At 29.7% G+C, this 20,206-nt stretch overlaps 8 protein-coding genes across 8 annotated transcripts; 4 read left to right on the forward strand and 4 right to left on the reverse strand.

Annotated features, from left to right (window-relative positions):
* Positions 1 to 2,621: 2,621 nt before the first annotated feature.
* GO595_010573 (Variant SH3 domain containing protein) lies at positions 2,622 to 3,755 on the reverse strand (the record flags this gene model as incomplete). Its single annotated transcript, XM_067913266.1, has 1 exon — positions 2,622 to 3,755. The coding sequence occupies one exon, from the start codon at positions 3,753 to 3,755 to the stop codon at positions 2,622 to 2,624; it is 1,134 nt and encodes a 377-aa protein (XP_067769311.1).
* Positions 3,756 to 4,097: 342 nt separating this feature from the next.
* On the reverse strand, positions 4,098 to 4,793 carry GO595_010574 (Proteasome subunit alpha type-2; the record flags this gene model as incomplete). Its single annotated transcript, XM_067913267.1, has 1 exon — positions 4,098 to 4,793. One exon carries the CDS (start codon positions 4,791 to 4,793, stop codon positions 4,098 to 4,100), a length of 696 nt encoding a protein of 231 aa, XP_067769312.1.
* Positions 4,794 to 11,128: 6,335 nt separating this feature from the next.
* On the forward strand, positions 11,129 to 11,443 carry GO595_010575 (uncharacterized protein; the record flags this gene model as incomplete). Its single annotated transcript, XM_067913269.1, has 1 exon — positions 11,129 to 11,443. One exon carries the CDS (start codon positions 11,129 to 11,131, stop codon positions 11,441 to 11,443), a length of 315 nt encoding a protein of 104 aa, XP_067769313.1.
* Positions 11,444 to 11,682: 239 nt separating this feature from the next.
* On the forward strand, positions 11,683 to 12,153 carry GO595_010576 (40S ribosomal protein S14; the record flags this gene model as incomplete). The annotated part of the gene is made up of 1 exon (XM_067913270.1): positions 11,683 to 12,153. The coding sequence occupies one exon, from the start codon at positions 11,683 to 11,685 to the stop codon at positions 12,151 to 12,153; it is 471 nt and encodes a 156-aa protein (XP_067769314.1).
* A 2,942-nt stretch (positions 12,154 to 15,095) lies between these two features.
* On the forward strand, positions 15,096 to 15,470 carry GO595_010577 (uncharacterized protein; the record flags this gene model as incomplete). Its single annotated transcript, XM_067913271.1, has 1 exon — positions 15,096 to 15,470. One exon carries the CDS (start codon positions 15,096 to 15,098, stop codon positions 15,468 to 15,470), a length of 375 nt encoding a protein of 124 aa, XP_067769315.1.
* Positions 15,471 to 17,017: 1,547 nt separating this feature from the next.
* GO595_010578 (60S ribosomal protein L37a) lies at positions 17,018 to 17,296 on the reverse strand (the record flags this gene model as incomplete). Its single annotated transcript, XM_067913272.1, has 1 exon — positions 17,018 to 17,296. One exon carries the CDS (start codon positions 17,294 to 17,296, stop codon positions 17,018 to 17,020), a length of 279 nt encoding a protein of 92 aa, XP_067769316.1.
* A 490-nt stretch (positions 17,297 to 17,786) lies between these two features.
* Positions 17,787 to 18,155, forward strand: GO595_010579 (nuclear transport factor 2 family protein; the record flags this gene model as incomplete). Its single annotated transcript, XM_067913273.1, has 1 exon — positions 17,787 to 18,155. One exon carries the CDS (start codon positions 17,787 to 17,789, stop codon positions 18,153 to 18,155), a length of 369 nt encoding a protein of 122 aa, XP_067769317.1.
* Positions 18,156 to 18,271: 116 nt separating this feature from the next.
* Positions 18,272 to 20,047, reverse strand: GO595_010580 (CCAAT/enhancer-binding protein zeta-like; the record flags this gene model as incomplete). Its single annotated transcript, XM_067913274.1, has 1 exon — positions 18,272 to 20,047. One exon carries the CDS (start codon positions 20,045 to 20,047, stop codon positions 18,272 to 18,274), a length of 1,776 nt encoding a protein of 591 aa, XP_067769318.1.
* Between the last annotated feature and the right edge of the window lie 159 nt (positions 20,048 to 20,206).

A 20,206-nucleotide genomic window follows, 5' to 3' on the forward strand; every position in this document is an offset into this window, starting at 1 on the left:
CAACCCTATTAAGTGCGTTTACAAGAAAGAACACTTCATCGGTTTTGGAAGAAGAGTTTTTCAATAATTAATTATAAATAAAATGGAAGAGTTACTATTTTTAAAATGATTATATGGAATTGTGTCGCATTTTTATTCCTTTGTTTCTTTCTGTTTGACTCAATTACTAGTGGTTGGATTCCAGACATTTCTGTTTATTGCTCTCCTTTCGATTTCGTTTTTATTGGCTTAAAGCCTAATTTGAGAGATCTCTGTAAATGTGGTGAATCTAAAGTTCCGATTCACACAGAAAAAGGAACAGAATCATTGAATAATATAGGCTTTTTTGGTTATGATAAATGCCTTTATAAAATCAAATACAACATGGACTCAGTTTTCGAACTGACTGTTAAAGTTCGAAAAAAAAGTTTCTATGTTCATGTGAAATGTTTAACAAAAACAAGTAAAATTATTTTAATAATTGATTTCTTTTATTTAACAGAATATTAAATATCATAGAGAATTGAACCTCCCCACTCCACTACAGTATAACCATTACGTTCTTTATGTAAATTTTCTAAGTTTTGAAGTGGTAATTCCTCAACCTTATCACCTCTTAAATTTTTCATAATCATAAATACTCTAATAATACAATCAGGTTTTGGTGTAATTTCAAGTTGTGCAACATTTTCATATTCTTCACTTAAAAATTTAATCATAGTATAATTACTTCTTTGGATTTGAGGCAACCAAAACTGAATAAAACTTGTTAATTCTTTTCCACGAAGTCCTAAATAATATAATTTGTCTTCTAAGAATTTTTCGGCATTTTCTTTTGTTACAATAAAACCTTCATTAAAGTCAAATTCATTATCATTAAATAAACATTCCCAAAACAAACTATCATATTCAATTGAATTTGGATCGTCTTTGTTAACCATAATCCCATTTTCATTTACGTTAACATTCCAACCTTTGTCAACATTGTATTTAGGATATGTACAAGTAAAATCACCTTTTATATTAACTTTTACATTTACATCCATTTTTTCTTTAGGATATATATAAATTACTGGCTTCCCGCCTCTAAGTCTAAGAATTAATAGTAATTTAGTACCAGAAACTATATTTTGTTCTCCAATTTTTTGATCATCTTCTAATTGACGGTGATGAAAAATAATTCTTTGTTGATCAGTTGGTATTCCTTCCCTAATAGTTATTTCGTGTTTTATCTTTAATATTGTATCATCGGAACATACATTGAATTTCATTTCTTTTCCTGTTAAAGTATGTATTATTATTGGAAAAGAATTTTTAACTAATGAAGAATCAGATTTAAATTTTAAATAAATATGATCCCTTGGATCAATACACCCCATTAGATCATAATCCTCCATTTTATCCGCTAAATAGAGAACTTGTTCTTTTATAGGAACATGCTCTTTTTGAAATATTTTTTCTTTTAAATTGTATATAGTTTCAGTAAGAGACATATTTATATCAAATATTTTGTTTCTTGATGTAAAGATTTTATATGGTAATTTTTCATTGAGATTTGTAGCCAAATATATATCCATATAACATACAAGATTCGGATTATATACTATATATGGAAGAAAATCATCCATAATTATTCCATTTGAGATAAGAAATTGCTTTTCAGTAGGAATATTTTTTTTTTTGATATATTCTTTCTTTAATGTTCTTAATAGTTACAGTTGGTTTTGCTTTAATAAAAAAAGAATCCCCATTTAAAGGTCGTATATATATTTCAAATTCATCAGATGAATGACAAATTTTTGGAATTCTAGTCAAAAGAATATTAGAATTTGACTTAATGTTATAATCACTCAGCGATCTTGCGTCTTCCATATCTTTCCCCTCAAAAATAAGTCGTTGTTTCTGAATAGAAATTTCTGTTTTCTTCATTATCTCCTCCTTTAAATCAAATACTTTTTTTGCAGTTGCGATAGTGAATTTTAATGATCCACCATTTACATTTCTAATGTAAATTGGAATTAATTTGCAAATACCTTGACTTAAATTTGTTTTTATTATATCATTTGAATTTCCTTTATTTTTCTTTATGAAACCATGAAGCTGTCTAGCAAGATTAGTATTACCTAATGCAAGACAAAGTTCAAAAATATCGTTAACCTTGTGTGAAGGAATGCTTGCATAATTATCTTGAAAAATTGATAAAAGGAGTTCCATATCTCCATCAACATCTTGATAATCAACATTATAACTATTAATTGAAGTATTCATGCGATGGATATTTGCAACTTCTGGAGAAATAATATCTGCAACAATTTTATTACAATGAACTTTCCTTTCCCCAAGACAAAAAGTAAAGTCTTGATTTGTATATAAAGGTAATATGTTCATAAGTGAATTAATAGGCACTTCAATACGGCAAAAATCTTCCATTTATAAATGTGAAATGATGTTTTTTTGCCGCAATTAAAAAATGTCATAAATTAAAAAAAAAATTAAACACACCGTTAGAAAACAAATTTTTGCAAGAGGATAATTTTGGCAAAAATTAGGATTTTCCAAAAATTGTTTTATAAAACATGTATATAATAGAAAAAACAAAAAATAATTCAAATAGTAATAAATTTTAACATTGAAAATAAATATCAAATTTGTAAATGTTTGATATTTTTGACCACACTCGAAGGAAATTTCCCTTTTTGTCCAGTCCCTATATTTTTTCCTTCACACCAACCTTCCTTAAAAGTGCTTACAAACACGACATCGCCAAACTCTAATTCTATTTCGTTGGGGTGCCCCGGAGTGAATTTTTTATCAACTTCAAACACTTCGTTGATTGATATTGCTCCGCTTTCGATGTCTGTTAACAAATCAACGAAGTTCATTGGAAACATTCCCCTTCTTCCAAAACATTCTCCTTCCCACCATCCACTGGGGTGCTGCTTTAAGACTTCTATAAAGTCTCCTCGAGAAAATGAGAGATCATTAACATCTTCGCCATCGAAATTCGATTTGGCAATTGCGAAAAGTCGCTTTCGTGGTGTTGGAATACCAAACGATTTAGAAATTATTTGAGTTTCAAGCGAGGGCTCATATCTGTCGGCTGAGATGTTCACTGCTAACAATGATTGAAGAAGATTTTCATGTGATGATTTCTCATAATGTGTTAGATTAAGTATGGAGTTTTTGATGGTGGTACGAACACTAAAATCTATGTCGGTCATGTCTGCAAAAAAATTGGGGAATTCCACATTGCGAAGTTTTTGATAATATTGGATTTTTTCTTTTTCAATGTCATCAAGCTCTTTCTTAAGATTTCGTTCAACACGCTTAGCTTTGTCTGTTTTAGTTGTTGAGAAATGGAGTGATTCTATTTGTGCTTTTTCAAATTGTGATCTGGAAATGAAAAGTTTTTTTTGAAATTTCTTGATAGAATCAATTGAAGCTTCCAATGATTTTGTTAAGTTTGTTTTAGAACGTCTGATGTATTGTTGAAAAGATTGAATTGGTGGAATAAATTGTGTTTTTAATTCATTCGCAACATCTTTATGATGATTAAGAATAACTTCTATTTCATCATAAACAAGAGTTGTTGGAGATGTTGCACTTTGAACAGGATTTTGTAAAAATTTAGATAATTCATTTGCGAATGATTCTTCAAGTTCTCTTCTTTTTATTAAATATGTGTGCAAAATGTCAATCCCCTTCTCACTTTCTGTGAGTACATGATCAACATGTTGTGAAAATTCTATAAAGTCTTCGGGATTGCTCTCGCCCATAAAACCGAACCGAAGAACGTTTATCCTCATTTGGTCTTGCAAAATGAATATAGAAAATGAAGTAGATGTAACTCCAAAAGAAGCCATCAACATTCTTAAACACTTTACACAAGATCCATTTCTTGAAGAAAATGATCCTGATTTGGCAAAAGGCATTAATTTAATATATCAAAATTTGTTAACAACATCGTTTGAAATAGTTACACCCACAGTTGAAACAGTGGCACAAGACAATAACGCAGAACAAGAAGGTGAAGAACCACCAGCAGAAACACATCATCGAAGAAGGCGTCATTCCAAAAAAGAGTAATTATTAAACTATAGAATTAAATGCAATTACGTTTAGACTTCTGTGAGAAAATCTTTGATGTCTGTTGTTGAAAGAATTCTGAAATTGCGATCCTTATCAACAATTCCAATCTCGATTAAATCCGCAGTAAGTTGACCATCAAATCCTTCCTTAAGTGTGGATATTGCTGTATGGATAGCATCATCAACTGATAAGTCATCATTATATCTTCTTTCTAAAAATGTTCTTGATCCATCACTTCTCTTGCCGAGAGCAGTGGCTTTCCATGCCCAAAATGCACCTGATGGGTCAACTTGCCAAAGAGTTGGTGTATCTTCCCATCCAATAATTAAAAGTGAAACACCAAATGGACGAACGCCACCACTTTGAGTATACTTCTGATTGACAGCAGCTGCTTCTTTAACAACTTCTCTTGTTGGCATTTCAACACCAAACCTTAACTTGTATTTCATGGCTGTTTTTCTGATCTTTTTAACGAGTACACGATAATCAGTAACAACACCACTGTAAACGCATCCAACATTTGGGTTTATTGCTTGAATTTTCATATTTGTGTTTCTTTCAGCTAATGGAGAAATTGGCTTTGATTCACATGCAATAACAGCGCCATTCTTCGCTTTAACTCCAACACATTGTCCACCAAGTGAAACAGCTTTGAGAGCATGCTCTATTTGACCGAGTTTACCTCCAGAAGAGAATGTTGTGAGAGAGAAATCAGTATCGCCCATTATGGAATTGACAAAGTTTGTTTGATATATAGTTGGTCAAGTGACGTCACTTTTCGGATTAAATTTATGATGATTTTGATCGTCGTTAAAATTACCAAAAAAAAAAAATAAAAATTAAATTAAAAAATAATTTTTATTAATAAAATTATTTCATATCCATTTATCTTCTTCCTCATGAATCAGAATATCAATAACTTCTGTAGGTTTTTCAATCAAAATATCTTTATTTTCAGTCAGCGATGAACTTGAATATTGTAATGTACTTGATTTATAAGTTTTATGACGAAAAACTCCAATGACAATTCCTGCTATAAGTAAAACTACTGCAACCGATCCACATATAATGCCAATTAAGAAAATTCGATTAACATCATTATTTTGATTATTATCTTCCAATCTATCATAATATATATAGAAGTTGGAATAAATTTTAATATATGTGGAATATAAAATAAATGAATATTCGTAATAAATGTAATATGTATTCAGCTGTGTAAATTCTGATTTTATATAAGATAAAATAAATGTTTGTGAAAGATATGACTTTATAACGGATAATGATTTTGTAAATGATAAAATATTTGTTAATATATATGAATGTGAATATGTAATATCTGAATTATTTGTTATTAAATCAGAATTTTTTATCCAATTTGTATTTGAGCTTATTATTTTACTTGTTGCAATTTCAATTTGTGTTAATGAAATATATGTCAAAATTGTATTCGAATTAGATAACGTAAGTGAATTTGTAATTGACAATATATTTGATAATGTGTATGTAACTGTTATAGTTAATGAGGTTGTATTCAATAATGATGGTGATGATGTTGTTGAATTTATTAGAGTTTGAGTTTCTGAAATTGTTTGTTGTTCTATATTTATCATAACATTTGATAAAGATTGCGTATTTGATAATGTTAATGTTTGGGTTGATGCAATTGAATTAGTGATAATAATTGTTTGTGAAGAGTATTTTGTATATGATTTTGTATATGTTGGTGATAATGTAACGGATATCGTTTTTGATAGTGAATTCGTTGGTGATATTGTTACTGACGAAACATGTGTCTGTGATGATGTAATTGAATTGGTTTGCGTTAATGTTAAAGAAGGAACTAATGTAGATATATTTGATAAGATTGATATCTGCCATAATGAAGGCACAATTATTTGTGATTGAGTGGTTTGACCATTAACTAATACATATGTAAATGAATTACTAAAACCATCTAAATATTTAAAAACTATAGTTACTGTTTGAGTGGGAACATATGTTTTATCAGATGTACTAACTTTCATATTAGATTGAGTTAAAGATATAGATGCTGTTGTCGAGGTTATAAATGAAGTTTTTAGTGTATTAGTTATTGTATTACTAGATATATGTGTAAGTGATGAAGTATTTATATTAATAATAGTATTTGTAGTAAAAGAATATGTTGTATTAAATGACGTTGATAATAATGATTGCGTATCACTGTTAACATAAGTATTCGATTTATAATTTGTAAGGGAAGGTGAAAGTGTTATTGATGGAGAATATGTATGAATATTTGAAATAAGAGTTGTATATGTAAATGAGTTTGCTATACTTCGCGTTAATGAAGGTGATAAAACATAAGAATATGTATTTAATGTAACGTTGGATATAACAAATGTATTTACTTTAGTAGATACATTTAAATTTGATTGTGAATAGACTAATTCGTTAATTTTCTTCTTGGTGTTTAATTTTATATCTGGATCTAATTTAGAACAATTTGAAAAAGACTCGAATCCAAAATTTTCAATTTTATCAAAAGTTACTTTTGTTAATTGTGGACATGACGAAAATGCATAATCTCCAACAGAATGAATTGCCAATTTAATGATAACACTATGCAAATTCGAACAAAATGAAAAAGCATGCGAACCTATTTTTTCAACATTTGAAAGATGAACTTCATATAATGAATCCCAATGTGAGAATTCATAGCTTTTAATATTTCTAATATTATTTTCAATAAAAAGATATTCAGATAGATTTTGATACTGCCATATATCCATATTTTCTCCCGTCACTCTAAGTGTCCTATTCTTCGTTATGAATATGGTTTGGCCTGTAATTTGTAGAAAGATCGTGAAAATGATAGAATATTTTAATAACAATTTCATCATATGAAGTAGTTGTTCTCATAGAATTCAACAATTATATGAATTTTGAATATATCGCAATAAGTCGGTTAACCATAAGAAGTCAAAAATTGAATGAACAGGTCATTGAAATTCACCGTGAAACATTTGTTTCAAATAAAATTGGGAGAAAACCTTTGAAAAAGGGAATCGAATGTATGGTTTTTATCACTTCACATAAGCAAAATTTTGAGCTTTCAAGTGGATTACAATCGGAAAAAACGACAAACCAATAGATGGTAACATAAGCTATATGCTAGGTACACCTAATTATGACATTTTCCCATTCATAATAGAAATTGATTTTTTCAACATCATAAAATTTACATCAAAAATTGCATCTTTAACCAAAGAGATTTTTCACGTATTTTTTTGAACGCGAAGTGTATTCGAAAATTTTAATAAATTTTATATGTCGGTGTATCATTTGTACAACTGGTAGATATTCTTGTTAAATATATATCAATAAGCGAATTGATATATGTTCTTTCTATCATTTGTTCGTACATATAGGTATTTTTTCGGATTTTTTGAACGTTCTCCATAAACCTCAAATTTTAGCTTATCAATCATTAATTCTACAAAGCAATTTGAACTTATAGCTCCTCAATTGACACTTTATCACGAAAATCTTCTGAAGAAAGCAAACATTTTAAACACTGATTAAATATGGCATTTTGATAAATAACAATTATTTGTCTTTTTGGAACTATAATCATTTGCTAAATTTTAATCAATCAGAAACATCTTACATAAAAATGAAATTATTTCCGAACATTTATCCATACAATAAAATTTTATTAAATATTTTTTTTTTCTTTTTCATTCCTATACACATATCAAATAAATTTTTCATCATTTGCCACATCCTCAGAATTATTATTATTCTCGTGGTTCTTATAGTCTCTGCATTCGTCCCAAGGCACGATCACATACACCAAAACCGCGACAATTATTCCACCGAAGAACAATGGCAATGCGATGTTAATGATCTTATCCATTGTTGGGTCGGGCGGCTTCTTCACCAGATCCTGTTTGCATGTTACGTTCATCAAAGCCTCAGTCTGATCCAAATATACGTACGAGAAATATATCAAATCATTTGCTCCGAAGTCATCTTTTGTTCCATAATAATTCAAATAATTTTCGTTGATATATTCCATGAATTTATTTTCGCCCGGATATTTATGATATTCATTTTGATTTATGAGTAAAAGTGAATTATATCCTTTACTCGTACTATGATCAATGATAATACTAAATGAATAATCGAAATTATTTAATTGATATTTGAAATATAATATTTGATATGGCTGAACTAAAAATGTTTTCGAGGTTCCGCTCTTCATTTCAATTATTTCATGTTGACAAAATATGCCGGCGGACTTATCATTACAAACACATTCATTGCCTATAATTTGTTTGGTGTTTTTGGAGTCACATAAATAAAACCAATTATATTTAGTCGTATTAACTTTCTTTAAATTCATAACATTACCTAACGTAACTATAGTGCCATTAATTTTTTGGTTTTTATTTTTCTCACTATCAAATGATAATTTAGATTTAATATGTATTGCATATGTGCCATTCATTAAGTTGTCTTTCGTTATGAATATCCTTTGGTTAGTTGAGAATAAGTCTTCTTGATCATAATACATTGGTAATAACTTTTCTCCGTTTGGTGTAACCACAAATAAATTCATATTCACATTCAACATGTAATATTCTTCAGTAGACAAAATATCATTATATTAATTGGAATCAACAATAAATAACGTGTTACGAATACGTTTCGGTGAATACTCTGTTAAGTTCGCAAATGAAGAATGTGCTCGAACTAAAAGTTTATCCTGAACTTTAAGATAATCATAAGGTTGTGTTACTTTACTGTTCGGTTGCAATGGGGAAAGAATAGCACTTTAGATTTTGAAAGTTGTGAAGATTCTTTTGGGGTTAAAAACAATAAACAAAACTTTTGGTTGGGATATTGATGGCCGTTAAATATATGTGGGAATTCTTCTATAACTGACTTATTTTTAAATTGGATGTAATACTAAATTCATCAGATTTTATCGTTTTACTTTTAGCAAACAATAACTCGCTGGGCAAAGGAAAGCGTTCACTTATCTTCTTTATGCCTTTCCCCGCCGTAAAATAAAACAAGAGGGGAAACATTTTTTTTGGAGGTTGATTTCATAGAAATATTCTTTTCTCCTTTGGAAATGCCTGTTGAAATCTCATACCGGAGGTTTGGGTGTTACCGTATTCAATTTCGAACCCTTTTGAACAGAAACAATTCTAAACGTCATTAAATCCGCCACTGTTTCATGAGGGTATCCCAGAAGCCGATGAAAATCAATAGAAAAACAAGTACTTGGATCCTTTGAAAACACGAACAATTGAAAATTGAAACAATTGAAATTTAGTGATAGAAAAAATGGATTTTGAAGGAAGTAAAATTTTTTGCATTGATTTGATTGGATACGAAATTTTATCAATTGATTTTTGAATGATTCAATTCTGAATAACCCACAAAAACGTAGTTCCAAATTCTTGCTCAAGAGAAATAATAGAAAACAGAGTGAGAAATTAACATCCTTTTATATTTGCATTGGCAACAGTAATTGTTAGTGTATCTTTGTTTGATTCTTTAATAATGCAGATGCTGAAAAATTTGGTAAAAATAATTTTGAAACAAAGGTTTACAGTAAAAAGGCGCATCAATATATAACGTAGAAGAAGAATGGTAAATTGTTGAAATAATACAATTCTTACATATAAGTATATAATAAAAATGAATGAGAAATTGGTGTTAAATACAAAAGCATTTTATTAATAAATAGTGAATATGAAGACAGACCAAATCATATTCATCAATGTAATTCTATTTTATTTTAATAATCTTGATATTATATTTTCGAATCGTAAATAAAAACAAAGTATTTTCAGAATTTGGAAATAACTTTTAGTTTTCTATAATTACTTAGTTAATAAAATGATTTTGATAATAATGTGTAAATTATAAAATTCTAATGGCTTACAGTACTTCGCAAAACAAAGATTAAGATAAAGATGAACATATATCTATTAGGATTTAACTATTACTTTTTTTTGGTAAAGATGATGGTTTGTTTTTGTTAGAGGGGTCTTCAGACATGTTATGTGAATTTTAAATTATATGTCCATAGAGGAAGAAATTTTTGCTGAATTAGATGATAAAAACATAAATATGAACTTGGAATTACTTTCCAAAATTCAATACACACAACCTGAATTCAAAGAATTGAAAGATTTTTCTGTTCTTTCTCTCATTTATCATGGAAATATGTCATCTTTATTTATTGGCAAAATGAACGGTGAAAATGTTATAATTGAAACATGTACTCGCGTTCCTTTCATACTTGTTTGCCGAGAAATTTCTTTATTAAATGAATTAAATATTCCAAATATCATAAAAATAGTTGGAATCACTCGTAATCCTTCATTAGGAATTATCTCGTTAGCTTATAGTTCGTTTGATTTTTTAACAAATCTTGAAACCATTCCACTGGAAAAACTTCCAAATCTCTTAATTTCTCTTTTATCAATTTTAAAGGCATTACATAAAAAGCAAATCTCCCATGGATGGATTTGCCGCTCATCGATTATGGTTTCTCCGGATTATTCACATGTTACACTTTCATCTTTTCACGCAGCATCGAAAATTGATAGTCAGAGACCGTTAATTGTAAATACTAATTGTTCACCGACGAATAGATGCGAAGATGATCCACGCAAAGACGATGTTTATTCTGCTGCTCTTTGGTTCCTTTCGTTCTACAAGAAAAATCCAAAAACTGCATTGAAAGAAATAAAATCACTTCCATTAGAACAAAAATTAAGAAAAGTAATAAAATTAATGACAAATGCAAACTTAGAAAAAAGAATTACCGCAAGTGTTGCAATAAAGTGCTTGCAAAAAGTCCTCCGAACAAAAAAGTAAATTATATCTGTTTTTAAAAACGACTTTTTACTTTCGTAGAATACCTTGCCTAAAAGTTTGTAAATTTTTTCATTTATTATGGTAAATAACAGAACACCAATTTACAATGCTTCATGATTAAAAAAGAAGATACGTAAATAAACGGTCGATGCACTTTTTTTATTAAAAGTGGCATATGGAGTGCGAAGAGCTTCGCAACCTAGAACACGCAGAAGATCTTGTTATTAGCTTACTGGAAAATGCAGGTAATGCTATAGGTGAACTTAAAGAAATCCAAGCAAATGATACCGACAAAAATAGTGCATTAATTCAATATATTGCTGCTTATTTCGACAACCTCACTGAAATAAAAGAAATCCTTATTTCTGAGGTCAATTCGCTTGCCAGTTCTTCAACATTGCCACTTAGGAGACCAGGAATTGATGAATTAGCTATTTCAGAATGGCAAGCTAAAATTGTTGCTGATAACCTTCACGAAATTGCTAATTGAAAACTTAACATAAACATTTGTATTTTACCATCAGATCTTATTTATTAAAAATCAATCATTTCAAAATCCATAAGATCAAACTTCCCTATATTTTATAAAAAGGTTTTAATGACACAAGTTTAAATTATTATCAGATGAATTTTTGTGATTTTTTTGAAGTTTTAAATCAATAAAAGTGACACGCAGGGAAAACCGTTATATTTCAAAGTGATTTAACGGTTTGGCCGTCCTTTTGGTTAATGTCTAAGCCAGCCGTTGAAGCCAAGCAACAACAAACAAAGAAAACAAAGGAAGAAGCTTATGTTGGTCCAACAAAGGCACAAAACGAGATTGCCCTTGGTGTTGCTCACATTTATGCAACAAAGAACGATACTTTCATTCATGTTACAGATCTTTCAGGAGCAGAAACACTTGTTAAAGTTACAGGTGGTATGGTTGTTAAAGCACAACGTGATCAATCCACACCATACGCTGCTATGCTTGCTGCTCAAATGGTTGCCGCTCGTCTTAAGACAATGGGTATTGATGGACTTCACATCAAGTTCTCTGGTAAGGGTGGTTCATCACGCCGTCTTCCAGCACAAGGTGCACAAAGTGCTCTTCGTGCATTAGCTCGTGCAGGACTTAAGATTGGTCGTATCGAAGATGTTACACCACTCCCACATGATTCAACACGTCGTAAGGGTGGTCGCCGTGGTAGAAGACTTTAAATCGCATACTTCTAAATAACTTTGATTTTTAGATTTCCAGAATCCATACATCAGGAAGCCGTTTAAAAAATTGTGAGTTAATAATTTTTTCAATGGTGTTTATTTCGGTTATTTGATATAAACCATTCAATTCTCTTCGTTGGTCTTGTGGTATTTAGTGCTCAAAAAAATGGGTTTTCTGTGAAAAACGATCATGTACACTTTTTTCTAAGTTTGCCAGCAAAAAATGAACTTTGGTGCAAGAAGTGCAACGAATTTTAAAAATAGCGAAATGGAAAATACTAAAACTCAATGCAATAGCATGAAATTATTAAATAAACTCGAAAAAATAATTTTCAATATTAATGATGAAAATCTCGACTTAAAAGTTCAAGAAACAATGAGCTTATTCGATGTTCACACCTCATATTCATTCAATTATGTTATATCTGTTTTAGTTTACGCTTCATTTTTTTCTCAGAAAAATTTAAGTGAAATATTCTTGAGATACATTAAGTCAATTCAGTCCAAAGAAATATCAATTAAAAGCAATTCAAAAATCGTAAATGTTTTTAGTAATTACATTTCCGAGCTTGAAGAACAAGAAGCATATTATCTTCTTGAGAAATTGGTTGAACAAAATTTAATAAATACAAATATCATCAAAAACATTCATTCGAAATATTTTGGCCAATATAAAACAGATAAAGAAAACAAAACCAAATATTTTAATGACATAATTGAGAAAATGTTCATTCAAAATTATGAAGAACTTAAAAAGAATAATTTTGCACTTCATAAGCAATTAATAAAAGGAGGCGTTAATCCTAATGAAATTGTAAAAATCATTCGAAATGATGACATCGAGAAACTTCAAGAAATATCATCACAACAAAACTTTGATTCTAACCAGAAAATTGAGCCATCGCTTTATGAAAGATGTTCATTCATTAACAAAGAGAATGTTACATTAATTGATTACGCAGCATATTTTGCAGCAATAAAATGTTTTAAACATTTGTTACTGAATGGTGCAAATGTAAGGAAAACAGGTAAATATGCAATTGCAGGTGGTAACCAAGAGATCATTCATTTATGTGAACAAAATCATTCGACATTTGAAGATGGCTATGAAGTCGCAATTAAATATCATTCGAACGAAATCTTTAAATATGTTTATGATAACAAATTAGAAAAGAAATCGAATTTGAAGCTTAATCAATTAGGTGAAATTTGTATTAAAAATGGAAGTTATGGAATATTTTCATATCTTGAAAAAGAAGGAATGAAAATCGATAATTCTTTGATTAATGAGTCCGCACGAAATGGAAATATATTTCTAATTAAATATTTCCTTCAAAACAATCAAATGCCAAAAGACATTTTAGTGTTTTCTGCTGAATCAGGAAACATTGAACTTGTGAAATATATTTTCGAACAAAAAGGAATTGATATTAATTATAACGAAGTTAGTTTTAATGATTTAATGGTATTCATTTAATGTATTTAATACAGTGCTTATTGCAGCAATGAAAAATAATCGAATTGAAATTGTTAAATTACTTCTCGAACAAAAGGAAATTGATATAAATGCTAAAGTCGTTAATTAAAATGTTTTAATGTTTTATGATAAAATTTGGAATTTGTTTGAATGATTTAAAACTGCTTTAATGATTGCATCTGAAAATGGTTATATTGAAATGGTCAAATTATTAATCGCACAACAAGACATTGATATTAATACTAAAGATATTAATTTGTTTTTTTATGATGTTTCTTTTAATAATTTGATGGAATTTGTCGAATGTATTTAATACAGCACTTATTTTGGCATTGAAGAATAATCATTCTGACGTAGTTAAAGTACTTCTTAAACATAAGAAAACTGATGTTAATGCTCAAGATGTATTTTTGTTATGTTTAATGTCTGTTTTAATGATTTAATGGAATTCATTTAAAGTATTTAATCCACCACTAATGTTAGCATTATTAAATGGTCGTTCTGATATGGTTAAATTACTTTTTGCACATGAGAAAATCGATTTTAATGTAAGAGATGTTTATATGTATTATTTAATGTTTATTAAAATGTTTTAATGTTCCAAAATAAGTTTTGGAATTTATTTGACTTTTTCGATACAGCATTAATATTAGCAACATCAAACGCTCGAACAGGAATGGTTAAGTTACTTCTTGATGAAAAACGAATTGATGTTACTGCTAAAGATATTCTTTTCGAATATTTAAAGAAGCTTTAATATAATATTTGGAATTTGTTTATAATATTTAATACGGCACTAATGTCAGCATTGAAAAAAGGTCGAACAGAAATTGTTAAATTACTTCTTAAACATGAAGGAATTGATATTAATGCGAAAGATGTTTAATTTTTTTATTTAATGTTTGTCATAATAATTTGCTGTTATAATATAATATTTGGAATTTGTTTAAAGTATTTAATACAGCACTTATATTGGCATTAAAGAATGGCCGACATGAAATAGTTAAATTACTTCTTGAACATGAAAAAATTAATATCAATGCGCAAGATAAAATTTCAATTAATTATTTAACGTTTTATAATAAATTTTGGGGTTTTATCATTTTATAGAATACAATTCTAATATTTGCATCTAGAGATGGTATAACAGAGATAGTGAAATTACTTATTGAACAAAAAGGTATTAATGTTAATCTTAAAAATGTTTAAATACACTGTATAAAATTTCATTTAATAATTTTATGTTCCAAAATAAAATTTGGAATTTAATTAAATGACTTCAAACTGCTCATATGATCGCATGTAAGAATGGTCATACTGATATAGCTAAAATACTTCTTGAACAAGGAGAACTTGATATTAATGCTAAAGATATTCATTTGTTTTATTTAATATTCATTTTAATGATTTTGGATTTCATCACAATATTTGGAATATATTTAAATGATTTAGTACTGCAATCATGAAAGCATCTGAAAATGGAAACTCCGAAATAGTAAAATTACTTGAGCCTTACTCTCCGATAAAAGAAAAGCCAACGCCAAAGAAGCTGTCGCCAAGGAGAAGTCCAAGAGCAATCAAAAACAAAGTAAAAGTTGAAATAAGTACGCAAACAGAAAAGAGAAAACCTCAAAAGAAAAACAAAGCAAATAATTCATCACAATATTCACAAAATCAATTTGCGCAAAATCAGTTCTATAATGGATTTTACCCATATCCAATGCCAGTATACCCAATGCCATTTTACCAAATCCCAATGTATCCAATGCCTTTCTGCTGCCCAATGCCGTTTTATCCAATGCCTGCATACCCAATGCCGGTATTCTATCCAATGTAATGATGGATTCACTTCAATAAGGAGTTCATTTGTTGATGAATTATTTGGTGTTTTTCTGGAGAGATATTCGAATAAATTATAAATTGTTAAGTAAATACATTATAATATAAAATATTTATTCATATTTTAAGTTATAAAGGAAATATTTGAACGTATAATTTTTTTGATTGGAAAATGAGAAAAAGCAAAATGATTTTTTTTTTTTTTTCTTTGATATTTACTTCAATTGAAAGATATTTATCCCCAAACAAAAATATAGCGATTGATGGTATTATGGGAAATTTAATTCAGCAAATAATAACAAAACATGAACTATTTTTTCTATTGTTACACATAAAGAACAAATGAAATAATTATTATTTAGTGATCAAACGATAGATCTATTGCGTAACATAACGGTTTCCCTTTCAATATATTCTTTTCCGCCGTTAACAAAATTGTTCCGCTTTGACAGATGTTCATTTTCAGCCCTGCAAACACTGCACCGTTACTTCTTATGTTTGCTGCTAATTTCGATTCTTTGATATGCAATTTAGAGCCGACAGATGTGTAAATGTTTTTATTTTTGTCGGCTTTTAAGGCAAAACATACTTTACCGTTTGGAATTATCGATTCCATTTTCATTTCTGCATAAGATTTTTTGATATTATATTTGATACCAAATAAATCATTTTCAAAATCACAAACCAAACCGATTTTGTTTCGTTGTGTTTCTTTGTATTTTGTTGCATATTCATAGAAGACTGTAAATTGCTTATATGTAAAATCGCTTTTCGCTTTGAAAAGTTTTTCAGATCCAACTTTAATAAATGCAGAAAAGATTTCATTGAATGCTAATAAGGAAGCTGATAGATATGGCTTCAAAGTTAACTTTTCAACAAAGTTAACGCCATAGAAATTGTTTTTGTTTTTAAGATTTATAACGAGATTATGAGATTTACTTTCATATAAATCACTAAAGTAAAATTTGAAGCCACCTTTCTTGAATGGAACTTCAATTTTGTATTTAGTTTCTTCGATGTTAAAGCTTGATATTTTTGTTGAATCAAGGATAAAACCTACTGTAGGATAAACACCAAAAATGTTTGGTGAAAATCCAATTTCTCTTGTGTTTTCTGTAACTTTAATATCGATTTTTCCGAATTTTTCGGATATTTCAGAATCAAAACACATTTTACGTGTATTTCTATCATAAGAAACGATTCCAATAAAATGTGGTGATGAATGTGAAATAGTCAAAGAATTTTCGCATTTCTGGGAAATTAATGGATACCCAATGTTTCCAAAAGAAGCACCAAACATGTCGAAGGATCGATGGGGTACCCCCTAATAAACGTCCGATCTTCATTCTGTGGTTTTTCCTTTAACTCAGTGTTGTCTAAAGTAGCAAAGAAAAAAGGATAACACAAATATAGCTTTAGATAAGATAAGTAAATTACTTCCGGAAAGCTTGCAAAATTAAAATTTTTTGCATAATAGATAAAATTATCAAACAAAAAATAAGTGATATGATGCATTCTGGTTTAGGAAATTATCATTAAATTAGTTTACTTGGCTTGAGCTTCGCGGAGACGCTTGATAGCAGCACGGGCTGTCAAAGCTGCCGGGGTTGAAGGAATGTAAGCACCACCTGTTGTAGCCTTACCGCATTTCTGGCACTTCCAAATTCCGACGACTGTTCTTCTGACTGATGTCTTTCCGCAGAATGGGCATGGATACTTCTTACGTTGTGAAATTTCGATCTTTTTGATTGTCTTACGGAGTGAAGCACCATAGCGAACGCCATATTTACCTACAATTCCGACTTTCTTTGTTCTGCGAGCCATTTCTCGAAAAGGAGGGCCAAACCTCTCAAACCGTCTTATCGTTGCACTCAACCAAACCATTCAACAAAATCTCCATCAAAACACTTTAATTTTGTAATTACTAGAATATTCCCAGGGGGATTTGAATACGCATAATAATAATTTCCGTTGAATGTAATATATCATATATAAGAATCAATTTTTTTGAAAGCATTTAACTTCTGCAATATCTTGTAAATATTAAAAAAGAGTATAACATCTGACAAGCAGAGTTTGTTATATTGAATATATAATTATTTTTTGGTCTTTCATAATTCTTTGCAAAGAATGCCTCTGGAGGCATATTTTTGGGATGCAAATTGTTAAACCGCAAAATGAAATCAAAAAGTTTTGCTTTTTATGTAGTTTATTATTCTATCGCAAAAATGAGTGGATGCGATAAATAATGATATGATAAAGATGAAGTGATACAGTAAAAGTCCAGACATATCATTTTATTTTTTTCATCCTCATGCGAACAACATTAAGTGATTATGATGCAATCATTGCCACTGTTCAAAAATATGTTGATGGATGCCTCGAAGGTAAAAGCGAAATTATGAAGCCAGCTTTTGATGAAGGTGCAGTTATGTATGGAGTAAATGTTGATGGAACAGTTGCAGCAAAGGGATCAATCAACAATCTTTTCACAGCTATTGATCAAGTTGGTGGTGATAAAAACGGAAAATCACGTATTGACATTATTGACTCTACAGCAAACACAGCAGTTGCACGTGTTGTTATGGAAAACTGGCATGGAACAGGTTTCATTGATCACCATTCGCTTATGAAGATTGATGGCCAATGGAAAATAGTCGCGAAAATTTATCAATCAGTCTAAGTAAAAATTGGTTGGCAAATCTTTTTCTAGTGAATTGTATCAATATCAGAAAAGATTTTGTATTTGTACAATTTCTATTTTAATTAAAGCAAAAGAACATTTACGATAATATTTATTCATTTATTTATTTTTTGTTTTTGTTTGTTTTTTTTCTGTTTGTTTTTTGGTTTTTGTTGTTTTCTATTATTACTTTGTTTCTGTTGTTGCTTCTGCTTCTGTTTATTGTTCTGTTGTTGCTTCTGTTTATTGTTCTGCTTATTGTTCTTTCTCTTTTCTTTTTCCTTTATCTTAACGACTTTGTCTTCGTCCTCGTCAATAAATTCGGGAATTTCGTCAAATTCTCTGAAGCTTTCGGCCACTATTTCATTTTGTATGTTTTCACCATCTGCGATATGCGCCAACAAATTCATTGTGCTCATATCAAAGAACGGATCTGTTTCGTAATTAATTTCTTGTTGCGAGACGATTCGTTTTGCCAATTCCCTTATTGCTGGACAGTAGTGCTTCATGTACAATGAGAGAATCCACGGAAATGTCTGTAGTGCGCCAGCTTCATCTGGTTTATCTCCATCGAACACGTATTTATGATCCGCTTCGATATTCGACACGGAAAACATTTCTCCAATTCGTTTCTTACTTTCGAACATTTTCGAAGTGAACACAAGTACAGCAGCTGAGACCGAAACATTTGCTTCAAGTCCGACGTGTAACAAACGATGAATAAATGCGGATATTATTTCGTCGTTTTTTTCATTAGTTAAAGCTTCGATTAATAAGTTAAGAAAATGTGGAAGTTTCGATGAAGTAGAAAACTCTGGTGATAACAATGCGCGATAAAAATATTCGTAAAATTCTTTTGGCACTTTGTTCGCTTGTCGATGAATTGTATATAATAAACCTAACGATGGTAACGCAATGCCAATTGGCGCGTTTTGAATATGTTCATATAATGGCGTAACAAGCGGTGACATTTCTTCCGGTGAACAAACTTGAGCACACTTTTGTGCGGAGCGCATTAATGACTTCAAAACTTTGGAATTGCTCTCATCATTACTTTCGAGGATTTTGAGGATTTGTGGCTTGATGGTATTTAATAGGTCTGTGGCTGTGGATTGATCATCGCTGTTGAGTGATAATTGACCAATGAAGTTAAGAGCACGTTTTTGTGATTCTTTTGGAAAATTGGATTGTTGATCTTTGATGGCAGTAATAATGGCATGGTTCATATGTGGATGGTCACGAAGGATACTAAGTATGGTAGAAGTGGCGACTGAAGCAACTTGTTTTAATGGATCTCCAAATTTGTAAACAAGAATATTCAGAAGAATACGCTCGTTTTCCGGTTTCTTCCGTAAAAGTTCTCCAATAACACGAATTGAAGGTTCACGGACAAATTGTTGAATGGAATTTGCGAGTTTTTCAACAGCTTTAATAAATTGAGAATAAACAATCTTTAGTTGATCCTCGAAGTAAAAGATAAGAAGGTGGAAATCTTTGGCATTTTTAAGTGGCTGATCATCAAATTTTTTTAATGGTCGATCTGGAAGAAGTGTTTTTATGTATATATCCATTGCACAATGCATTGCATCAATAGCTACACGTGGTTTACCTCCTAACATTTCATTTAATTGCTTGAGATTTTCAAGTGAAAGAACTGGATAATCTTGAGCAAAAACTTTATAAGCAGATAATTTATCTTTTAGAGTACCACTTTTTAAAATGGATTCTGTAATTTCATCAACTGAAGTAGAATTAACATATTGTTGATAAATCTCTTTAGATTTATTTAAAAGTTTGTTGATTTCTTGCCTTGGCAAACCTGAGGATTTACTTTGTATGTTCTTATTATAATATAAAAGCTGGTACCAAGGATCTCCTTGTTGAATTTTCATTCCGGAAGAGAATTCGACCAATGTCAAAACCGAAAATCTTTTGAACGATAGAAAATGTTTATTGATGAAACTAATCACAAAACAATAGATCTTAAAGTAAAAAAGTATGAATCATGTTCTCGGTGTGGTCAAATTGGACATACTTCAGAAAAATGTCCC

Source organism: Histomonas meleagridis, assembly GCF_020186115.1.
Source record: "Histomonas meleagridis strain 2922-C6/04-10x chromosome Unknown scaffold_61, whole genome shotgun sequence".
Lineage (NCBI taxonomy): Eukaryota > Parabasalia > Tritrichomonadida > Dientamoebidae > Histomonas > Histomonas meleagridis.